This window comes from Pieris rapae, chromosome 24 (genome assembly GCF_905147795.1).
Source record: "Pieris rapae chromosome 24, ilPieRapa1.1, whole genome shotgun sequence".
Lineage (NCBI taxonomy): Eukaryota > Metazoa > Arthropoda > Insecta > Lepidoptera > Pieridae > Pieris > Pieris rapae.
This window is the reverse complement of record NC_059532.1, coordinates 2,549,170-2,561,444: the sequence shown is the minus strand read 5'-3', so window position 1 is coordinate 2,561,444 and position 12,275 is coordinate 2,549,170. Positions and strand designations below refer to the sequence as shown.

General features: G+C 37.8%; 1 protein-coding gene across 1 annotated transcript in view; it reads left to right on the top strand.

Moving 5' to 3' along the window:
- The window catches only part of LOC110996039 (5'-AMP-activated serine/threonine-protein kinase catalytic subunit alpha), a 141,634-nt gene extending 134,952 nt beyond the window's left edge, over positions 1-6,682 (top strand). The window contains exon 3 of the mRNA XM_045633636.1: positions 5,825-6,682. Coding sequence (XP_045489592.1) covers positions 5,825-6,618 — 794 coding nt within the window. The 3' untranslated portion in view covers positions 6,619-6,682. The remainder of the gene's footprint in view (positions 1-5,824) is intronic.
- The last annotated feature ends 5,593 nt before the right edge of the window (positions 6,683-12,275 follow it).

Below are 12,275 nucleotides of genomic sequence, written 5' to 3'. Positions count from 1 at the left end.
TGAAGGTGAGTACTCTCAAATACATATACTTACGTAATTATTTCTTTTTCTCAAAATGATGTATGATTAATTTTTGCTAATAAAAAGTCACAAACCAAATGACAAATCAATTTCAAAGCCAAAAATAAGATGTTTATTTTTTTTTTTTAAATTTGTTGATTACTAAATCATTTTCAATTGCCATGGTACAATGTGTGTTGTGACAAAACATTCAGCATAATAATTGCGTACTTTTCCTGCTGCCCTGCTGTAGTTATTTGAAGCACCGTGGGTTATTTCCTCAAGACCACTGTGTGGATGTTGGGTAGCGGTACCTGGTTCAACCCTTCCTTCTTCCCAGTTTTCAATATCCAGCATATCTCTCGGGATGTATGGGTGTGTGGGAGTTGAAGTCTTTCGCAGCCAGTTGTGAAGAGCGCATGTAGTTTTCACCACTTGTTCCGTTGTTTGTATTGAGAGTGGAATAGGTTTCTCAAAGATTCTAAATTTCGACGCAAGTATGCCGAATGTGTTTTCCACAACGCGACGGGCCCTTGAAAGTCTGTAATTGAATATTTTTTGTTTTTCCGTTAGCTGACCACATCTAGAATATGGTTTTAAAATATTGGTTCTCAACGGGAAGGCATCGTAAGCGACGAAAATTCCTTGTTCCGGTATATTCAGTGAATTATTTTGCAAGGCCTCATTAAAAGTTGATTTCACAAATACTGCAGCGTCATTTACTCTTCCATTGGTTCCCACATCGATGTATATGAAATTGTAATTGGCATCAACAATTGCGAATAGTATCGTACTGAAATCTTTCTTGTAATTAAAATACTGTGAACCAGTTTTTGGAGGGCACCTGATGGTGACGTGCTTACCGTCCATAGCCCCACACACATTTGGGAAATTCCACAAAGTTTCGTAGTCTCGCATCACATTTTCCCAGCTTTCAACTGTGTTAGGCACCTGTAACAAGCAATAATTATTAGACAGTGTACATTATTCTATTTTTAGAGCTTTGTATTTGTGTCAACTTTCAATTGCTTTCGGGAATGATTGATTTCATGTAATTTCATGTTCTTTGTTTCAGGAGTTAGAATCGACGATAAAGGGCATTTCTGGAAAAGCAACCGATGATAGCCAACATTTGTGACAACGTGAACAGGAAACTGAGCAAACAGCACACATTCAGGACACTGAGGCAACATCTCCAAATATGATTGCAACCTCTTCGGCGGAAATTAGGAATACTCCAAAAAACACAAAGGGGCGTAAACGTTCCCTCAGTACTACCGTTTCAGGGGTTCAGGATGCAATAAAACAATTGAAGACACTATCGGAAGAAAATAAGCAGGATCTGAACGAATTCGACGTGTTTTGAGAGGGTTGACGAAGCTCCCAGATTTGTCCTCCTTGAAACCCATGGCTTCACCCACCAACGTCTTTGAACACGTTTACGTGATATAATAGCATTCAATTCATGCAGCAGTCCACGTGAAATTAAGGCAATGCCTCTGCGTATAATTTTTTGATTTCTTCTTGAACGAGACATCACTTTTCACAGACACGAACACTGTGCACGAGAGGTGAAACCAGCAAACTGTAGAAAATATGTAAACGAGGATGATCACCCTGGATGATTTCACTCTGAGTGATTCACTTTGGATGTACCTCAAAAGTGATATAATGTAAACCCCACTTAAGACCATCACTGAACCTCCTAATCAGGCATTAGAAATTACAGAAAGGGAAATTCCTGAAATGGAAATTGTTCACCAAAGTGCTCCACTTAGGACTAGAATATAAAAGAGCCTTTGTATTTCTCACCAAAGGCTCTATCTAAAAAGGGGAGACATTACACCCCTTGATTGTTAGCTATTATGCTAAGTAATGATCTGCATGATCAATGCAGACTTTCAGAGGATTAGGTCGCTGGCGTCTTTAGTCAGTCTGCTCGCATAATTCTAAGAGAGCGGTTGTCTAATTTTTGTATCGCATTTTCTATTAATCATATTAATTAAATCCTTTTTTTATAAAGGCATTTTAATTCCACGGCCTAACAGTCCGCATAAGAGAATATTACAACAGACATAGACTACGATAAAAAGCAGGAAAAACAATAGATTGCCAAGTGCAAAATTTGATCAGAGAATTAGGTCGCTGGCGTCTTTAGTCAGTCTGCTCGCATAATTCTAAGAGAGCGGTTGTCTAATTTTTGTATCGCATTTTCTATTAATCATATTAATTAAATCCTTTTTTTATAAAGGCATTTTAATTCCACGGCCTAACAGTCCGCATAAGAGAATATTACAACAGACATAGACTACGATAAAAAGCAGGAAAAACAATAGATTGCCAAGTGCAAAATTTGATCAGAGAATTAGGTCGCTGGCGTCTTTAGTCAGTCTGCTCGCATAATTCTAAGAGAGCGGTTGTCTAATTTTTGTATCGCATTTTCTATTAATCATATTAATTAAATCCTTTTTTTATAAAGGCATTTTAATTCCACGGCCTAACAGTCCGCATAAGAGAATATTACAACAGACATAGACTACGATAAACAGCAGGAAAAACAATAGATTGCCAAGTGCAAAATTTGATCAGAGAATTAGGTCGCTGGCGTCTTTAGTCAGTCTGCTCGCATAATTCTAAGAGAGCGGTTGTCTAATTTTTGTATCGCATTTTCTATTAATCATATTAATTAAATCCTTTTTTTATAAAGGCATTTTAATTCCACGGCCTAACAGTCCGCATAAGAGAATATTACAACAGACATAGACTACGATAAAAAGCAGGAAAAACAATAGATTGCCAAGTGCAAAATTTGATTAGAAAGATTAGGTCGCTGGCGTCTTTAGTCAGTCTGCTCGCATAATTCTAAGAGAGCGGTTGTCTAATTTTTGTATCGCATTTTCTATTAATCATATTAATTAAATCCTTTTTTTATAAAGGCATTTTAATTCCACGGCCTAACAGTCCGCATAAGAGAATATTACAACAGACATAGACTACGATAAAAAGCAGGAAAAACAATAGATTGCCAAGTGCAAAATTTGATTAGAGAATTAGGTCGCTGGCGTCTTTAGTCAGTCTGCTCGCATAATTCTAAGAGAGCGGTTGTCTAATTTTTGTATCGCATTTTCTATTAATCATATTAATTAAATCCTTTTTTTATAAAGGCATTTTAATTCCACGGCCTAACAGTCCGCATAAGAGAATATTACAACAGACATAGACTACGATAAAAAGCAGGAAAAACAATAGATTGCCAAGTGCAAAATTTGATTAGAAAGGAAACTACAAGATGAAATAATGTTTTGTCCAGATTACTGCATATTACACTTTATTTAGCTGTAATTTTCAACTTCAGAAGTACCTCTAAACGCCATATTGTTTTCAGCCTGAAAACGTTTAGAGGTCTTTGTTGTGCGAGCGTTGAGTGTAAACCTACCTACTAATTCATAAATAAATAAATAATTTTACCGAATAATAAGATTATTGTTACTGCTTAGAAATGGTGATAAAAAAATTGTTAAGGTTTTGCTTATGCTTGACGGGCATTCATCTCACACTACTGCTATTGATTTACTAGAATTAGCACAATTAAATGACATCATGTTGTTCTGTTTTCCAAGCCACACTACACAGGCTTTACAACCGCTTGACCGGAGTTTTTTTAAACCTTTCAAAACTTACTTCGCTTCAGAAACTAAAAACTGAATGTTGAGTCACAAAGATCGATAAATAAATCGATACATTGCTGGAAAATTAATAGGTAACGCTCGCGCTGCTATCTCTTCTAATGCTGTGAATGGGTTTCGTGCATGTGGTATTTTCCCGTACAATCCTTCTACTATTCCCTCTCTATTTTCTGACGTACGTAATCAAATAACCAAGTTGAACACTACTTGTTACCAGTTCGCAGATAATACATGTTTGTTGATTGGAGATAGGGAACTTATATTATTGAACGATTACAGTCCGATTTTAACAACATTCTAAAGTTCACGACGCTAAACCATACTTAATATTGATAAGACAAAACTGCTTAAAATAATTCAAATTCCATCAAGGATGCCACTGGTATAGCATTGGTGGCTCACAAAAACGCATGCCTCCACAAATCAACCATGTGCAGCTGCCCTTCTATAGAAATAGTTGATAAACAAAAATACTTGGGATTAATTATAGACAAAAAACATGCATTGGAATCAACACATAGAATACGTCCGCGATAAGCTACGACAGTTTTTGGCACAAATTACAATACTCAAAAATCGTATACCAAAAAACCAAACTTTTAGGCCTCTTTTCCATTACACGGTTTCTCGCCGTGAAAATCTACGGTTAATTCGCCGCGTGTAGGCACGGTCGTCAGTGTGGTATGGATCACTATATGAGCTTGTCGACATGCACGGTGGCGCCAAGGCACGGCGCCGCGGCCGCGTGCGCCGTGACTGCCCCTCGGCGCGCCGCGTCTACGCACGGCGTGATTTTCACCAGTGTTGTATGGCAGTCTATCGGGGTGTGTCGACGGTGCCGGACGTACGCACGGATTCGTGACCGCTTATATACGCTGTTTCGCGATTTTATTATAAAATGAACATAAATCAAGAATTATTAATTACGTTGATTCAAGAAAGGCCTGTAATATGGGATAAGACCATCGACGATTATAAAAATAAGCGGCTTAAATATGATTCCTGGAAAGAAATATTTATTCATTTCCAGCCCACATTTGAAGATTTAAGTGGTGATGAAAAAAACAAGTTTGGTAAGTTACAGATATTTAATTATTAACTTTTTACTTATGCATAGTTGTTTTGATAGGAGAGGCGACCTTCGTTAGATACAAAATATTGTGCAAATCTGTTGCGAACTTCATTAGCCGCCAAACTTCCGCGAACTGCATTCGTGATAGGTAACTGGATTAGTTCCGATTCTGAATCAAGGGTGGACTCATTTTCACTCGCATTGTGAAACTGAAAGTTTTCCTGCTTATGTATAAAATTTTGCAAAACACAACATGTTTTCACAATATCAACTGCCAAATCGATGGACACATTCATTGGCCGGTGAAAAATTCGCCATTTATTGGATAAAATGCCAAACGCACATTCAACGAATCTTCGCGCTCTTGTGAGTCTGTAGTTAAATGTACGTTTTAATTGATCAAGCTGATGACCACCAAATGGACGAAGCAAGTGATAATGCAAAGCAAAGGCTTCGTCCGCAACGAACACATATGGCAAATCGTAGTCAATTCCAGGCAAACGTGTTGCATCGGGTAGATTTAATCCGTTGTTTGTTAAATTTTTCCAAAATGGGGTCTCTTTAAACACACTGGAATCACACTCCTTTCCGTAGGCGCCAACGTCAACAAATATAAAGTTGTAATCGCTATCTACTACTGCCATCAAAACTATAGAAAAAAAATGTTTGTAATTTAAAAACATCGAGCCACTATCAATTGGCTTAATAAGTCTGATGTGTTTTCCATCGACCGCTCCTAAGCACAGCGGGAAGTTGGAAGATTCTTGAAATTTGCTTGCAATGTGTAGCCAGTCTTCTTTAGATGGCATTTTCATATATTCTTTATACAGTTCTAACCAAATGTAGTGGCATACTTCACGTACGATGCAACTTATGGTTTTTATTCCAATTCTATAGCTGTAGTATAGGTCAGTAAAGGTATCTCCTGTTGCTAGATACCTGAAATATAAAACAAAACGGTTCAGGTTCAAATACTAAAACCCCATTTTAGGTCGGGGTCGATTCAGTTTAGGTCGGGGGTTTTCATAAATTTTGAATTTAATAATTATTATTTATTTATTTTCAGGGCAAATGGTGATGAAGAAGTGGACCAATATGAAAGATAGCTGGATAAAATATGACAAAAAAATTAATGAATGTAAGTCTGGTTCTTCAGCAAAAAAAATAAGAAAATATATGTTCTATGATGAAATGATGTTCCTAAAAAAAAATGTTGAGCATCGCAAGACCGATTCTAACATGACTGAACATGTTCATGATTCTAGCCTCAGTAATGAAAATTTTGATAGTGCAGTCCCGAATCAATCAAGCTCGGGATACACTGAACGGAGTGAGACGCAAAGGGCTAAAAAAAAAAGAAAAAATGAACTAAGTGAAGTTGACATTAGGTTTATGAAGTTTATGGATTCAGCAGAACGAGATGAGAAAAAGAAAAGCCGTAGTATGAACTTTTTTATGGGAATCGCTGATACAGTTGACAAGTTCAGTGATGAAAATATGATAGACTTTCAGTTTCAAGTAATTTCAATAATTAAAAATATTCAACAAAGACAGTGTACTCAGTATATACCTACATCAAGAAACCAATGGGATCAAGGCCATCAAGGATATTTAAGTGGTACAGCATCCTCAAATGCGCAATCGTCAACATATGGATATTCTACAGCTGCTAGATCGAGCTATGGAATAAGTCGTCCACAGACGTCTTCTCATGATTTTGGACACGGTTCTGGTTTAGAGCCAATCCACTACCGACCCGAATCACAATTATCTGTACATAGTGTAAATGCGGAAAGTATCTCGGCAGATTCTCAAGTTTCTATTGAAGACGAATTCGATTTTAGTACCGCACTTGAGTAGCATTTTCAGCGTAGTGTATTTTTTGATTTACTTGTTCTTAAATTAATAAGCAAAGCAAACATCTGTAATATTTAAATAGGGCAGCCATAAATAAATTATAAATAAATAATATACATATTCCATATAATTGTTAAAACTACAGATTATAACTTTAGAGAAGGTAGATATGTACGTGCTAGTTTAATGTGTAGGCAACAAACAACAAACTGCTAAACAATCTTCCGGAAATTTGGATGCAGTAACACACGACATTTCACAAGACCATGCCGATACAGATGAATCTAGTATAATAACTGATGTCACTGATACAGTATCTCAATCGAGTTTAGGAAGCAGAAAGCGTAAGTGTACTTCTTATTACAGAGAGCAATTTATTGAAGTCGAAAATAAAAAAATTGAGTTATTTCAAATGAAACTTTCGCAAGCAACCACATCTTCAAATGATGGTGAAGAGAAATGAAAAGATTAGTTAGTATAGATTACTTAGTATGACCATGCATAACCTATGCCTGCCCAGTATGGAGCAGTACGTGCCCCACCAACTTAAACAGCTTATAAGTTGTCCAAAACAAAAAATTAAAAAAACATTAAAATATGCATTTAATACTCCGTTTCGAACAAACACTAAAAACTTCATAATAATATTCGGTTTCCCACTATTTACCAGTTTATATACAAACTATCTTAGAAATTCTATTAACATAACAACCGACATAGTAAAAATAAATATATTTCATGGTCTGTGCCGTCGGCTTGACCTGTGAGATAACGACCTTTAATTTACCCATTCTTCGGTCACGTATCTCGGCGTGGCGATCAGTCCCTAGAACGCCTTGTCGTCCAGGTGAAGGTGGAAGGCGCTAGACCGCGCGGCAGGTCACCTACACGCTGGACTGATCAGATTAAGTCCGCCGTAGGAGAAACACTGAATCAGTGCAGCAGGATGACCTCCAATAGGCAGCGGTGGCGGAGCGTCGTGAAACGCATTACATCTGCGCCTTCTACTACATAGCGATCACGACCGCTCTGCCAAGAGCGAAACGAATGAGAAGAAGAAGAATTTACCCATAGATACTTCGTGTCTTAGTACTCTGTGTCATCCAGCCGCGGCCTGTCATCCTCCCGCGCCTCCCTTGCCCAGAATGTCCGGGGCGAGCGCGGGCGGATTCCAGCGGGGTTCTCGAAAAAGGCCGTGCGTCAGGCACAGAGGGATGAAACAGATACATAAAGCTAAGGCACAGATTTCTGAACTATGCATGAATTACAGCGTGATCTTTTTATTGTAATATAGCAAAAAACATATATATATATGTGTGCAGTTTTGTGAATTTCAGTTTTGTGCCTTTATTAAATTTTTAATAACTGTGATTTCTTCTGTTCGTTTTAGAAACAATAAATCCATAAAGTGCCTTGAGATTATGTGGTCGTTAAGAACTTACCTGGTCAAGCCTAGGCAAGACATAAAATATATCGTTTTTATCCCTTCGGGGGAAAATTGTTTGCTATTTCATGGTCTGTGCCGTCGCCTTGACCTGTGAGAAATCATAACAACAGATACAAATTACCCCATCACTTCTTGAGTGCGATAAATAACAAGCCCGCGGAGGTGCGCGAGTGATATAGAGCTGGAATGCGCGTTCGTCGCGTTAGGCGATCCCTAGACGATCAATTATATTGCGCAATATTGTGAATTGTGCAATATAATTAATCGTCTAGGACTAATATTGAAGAATGCGCAATGATTGAACGCACGAAGTTTGAGCGAGTTTAATTTTTATTGCACCATATTTTTCCATTACATCGTGTAGGGTCAGTATTGCGCAATATTTTTTAGTCTGTTTCGTCGGCAAGGAGAACACGCGCGTGCTCGCTTCCCAAAAATGGCAGAAAAAGATAATACGAAAGTTAAGGAAAGAGAGTTTATCGTCGAATTGTCGTCTTTGCGGAATGTCAAGAGCAAAGAATATCATGACCGTGATAAAAAAAATGCTGATTACGAAACATTGTTGTCTAAATATAAAGAGATGTTTCCAAAGGAAAGCAAAGATGACGTGAAGAAGAAATTCAATTCTTTGAGAACTAATTACCGGAAGGAAGTCAAGAAACACCTTCAGTCGATGAAATCCGGATCTAGCGGAGACGACATATACCAACCTACTTTATGGTATTTTAATGAAATGGTTTTTTTACAAGATCAGGAAACCGCATCAAAAATCGCAAATCTCAACTAAAGATTGCATAGTTCCCAGTTTACCTCATTATTAATGCTAAATCTCGAAATATTATAACTTTAGTTTTTATAAGTTTTTTAAAAAAGCAATACGACTTTTAATAAAACGTGTTAGTTATAAGTTTGTTACATTCCAGGAATTAATGTACACTGAACATGTAGCACTTTTAATTTTTATTGAACATTGAATAAAGGATTTTTGAAATTGAAATGAATTGATCACTAGGCTATCTAATTCATTATTCAACTGCAATATTGCACAGCCAGTTCTATTTCTGTCACTCTCTTTGTTATGGCACAGTGTATCCTTTTCTACGCGACATGAAGTTTGCAATGAGTGAAGCGTGCCTGTTGCTATAGTCTGTGCTTTGCGAACAGCTGCATTGTGACCACTACGTGAAAATGGTTACCTAAGATAACAAGACAATTACTGATTTTATTAATGAAATACATTTGCACCCCGAGTAGTGGGATATAAAAACCGGCATATACAAAGATAGAAATGTTAAAAAAGATGCATGGAATTAAATCGCCGAAAAGTTTGGCATAACAAGCAACGAGGCTTACGAAAAATTCAGCCTAAGCACTTACGCAAATCAAAAGTGGTCGTGCTGGCGGTAAAACAGTAAAGTGGTTTGCTTACGATGCGATATCGTTTCTCTTTACTCAAAATACCGCGAATATAGGATTAGAAAGTGAAAATGCAACTTCTAACGTAAGTACCTTTAATAAAGTAATGTTCTGGTCGTGTCCACATGTTCTAGGGACGGCACCGCTTTTTTTTATATTTTCGTATGTAAGTTGATGTTGACATGTGTTTGTCCTAATTTTGTGGTCCAAAAAAGTAATTTAGACATTAAAGAAGTAGATATCTCTGTATTACGTATTTATCATATGGATAAATTGAACTTCTTCCCTCGAAATCTTTGTTTCCATTCTGTGACTCCTGACGGCATCTGAAAAGCTTTAAGATATACTAACAATTTTATGCATTCACAGGCGACTGAAACTACACACACTGACATCTGTGCTGTCCCATGTGAAGTCGTAGAATCAGAAACAACCGACTCTTTGAAAGCCGTCGATACTACTCCAAAACTATGTACTAAAAGGTCCAAGACTATATTAGAAAAGGCTCAAAATATTATACTGTGATGCTGGCGAAAATAAAAACGAATATGCTGCTTTCGAAGAGAGAGTACTAGACTGTCTAAACTCTAAATCTATTGTGATTGGATCCGGATGATCCAATTACAATAGCTAACTACAATTAAAAAGCCGCCCGCGCGGCCAATAATAATAGCAGTAGCAATAAACAGACTAGGGTTAAAACCCGCCTTCACCGGGGAAGGCGAGGACCTTTACTTCGTACTACGCTCTCTCCAGTGAGCTTCCGTCCTACCCTTCAGGCGATTGACCCCCCCGCGACGGCCCAAGCCGAGGTTCGAGTCTCTCAGGAGACGCCCTTGGGCGAATCGCGGGAACCCCACCAATTCAGGCTGAGCTGAGCTCGCCAAACAGCTCGTGCTGAGCTGTAAAGGCCAACAGCGAGATTCCATTTAAAAAAAACCCGTAGTATACCATGACGGTACTAGGACCGTTTCAGACAAAAAATTATTCTTTGTATTGAGAAGTATGAGACTATGCCTACTAGACCGTGCCGTCACCGGCCGACACCGTAGCCTCGGGCCTCAACTATTCGTCGGAGGGAATATTAAATATTTTGCCGTGCATGTGTGCAACGCCGTGTGCATGGCACGCGACGTTGCCAGACCGATACGGTCGTCACTGCGGCACGTCCGCGACTGTAGCATGCCGAGATCCGAGCGAGTAGGTATAGCTCGCGCGTCGTCTGTTTGTATGAAGTTACAATACTGTAGACATAATATTACCGTGGCGCAGGCGGCTAAACGGTGACTGAGCGGGGAGTATGACCTTTACAAACCCGTTTTAAATGCTTTGTAGCAGTGTTGCTTCTGTTGCCAGTTCGTTAATTAGTTCAACGAGAGGCGTGAATGCGTATAGACGTGTAAAAATGGAGGACGAAAAACGAATAGAAATATGATTTTATATAATTTTCAACATCCGAAGTATATGTAAAAAAAGAAATGGCTTGGAAGGATATTTCGGAACAACTAAAACAACCAGTTATGTCAATTATTATTCAAATATTTAATTACAAAGTAGCAAAAAACAGACAAGCAGCGAAAAACATTAAGAAATGGAAGTATGAAGCTGATATAGCTTTTGTTGCTTCGTTCTATGTCGAGAGAAAATCATTAGAATCCGTTGAACAAGTGTCGATGAAGAGACACAGCCGAATAGCGATACAGGAACTGAAATTCAGAATCATCACTTCAACAATGAGATCGATAATACTGTTGATATTGCTGCTGCAGAAAATATTACAGCCACCGAAATTCACAACGAAGCAGACATTACTGCCAGTAACAAATCCTCACAACCATTAGTCAAGCAGAAAGGCCAAGACAATAAAGAGAGGTAAAGTTTAACCACCACATAGAAATAGATAAGAACATAAATGTATGTGTGGAATATAGTAGTTAAGCAATCACTTATGTAATTATAATATTAAGAATAATAAATGTAAAATAGAATCTAAAGGAATATGACATGGTTTTTATTTACCTTCATTACTTGTTTTATTTGACTCATTACTTTAGCTGAGATCATATTATGTGGGTTAAATTGAATTCATTGGTACAAATATCAACTGATGGTTAGAATTGTAGTCAGTAAAAGAGCAATACTCTATTGGAGTGAACACACTAGAAATGCAAATGAGTCTTCGTAGAATACATCCCAGCCTCCAGAGCAACGTATATCCTTCAAATCGATTGCCGATGTATGCTCAGGTGCCAGTACTTATCATATGCAATCTTGACCCTGATCACAGCCTCATTGGGTGGCTAATCATATAAGCCTCGAAAGAGTTGGTGAATACTTTGATACATTTGGACGTAAACCTATTGAAGCAATAGAAGGGTTTTTAGGAGAAATTCTTGCATGTGGAGGTACAATAGCGTTACGGTTCAGGATTATATATCAGCGGTGTGTGTAGAGTACTGTTTCGTATATGTATATTACAAGTTCAGGGGGATGAGATAAGAAGACTTCATTAGAAATTTCACATGTGACTCAGTGAATAATGATATGGTGCTAGTAAATTTGTATAGAAATATAATGAACATGTATATTTATTGTATGACTGGGAATTATCAAAATAGGTGCTGATAAGGTGGTGATAAGTAACTAGCTATGGTTTTGGGAAAGCTATCTTTGAAACGGTTAGAGATATCACTTCGGGTGTCAGTGCTATCGACTCCGCGCCGTGTTTAGTGGGAATAGAGTACAAACTATTTTTTTATTGGTTTTGTTGTCATGATTTTTAGGTTTGGTCAGCCTT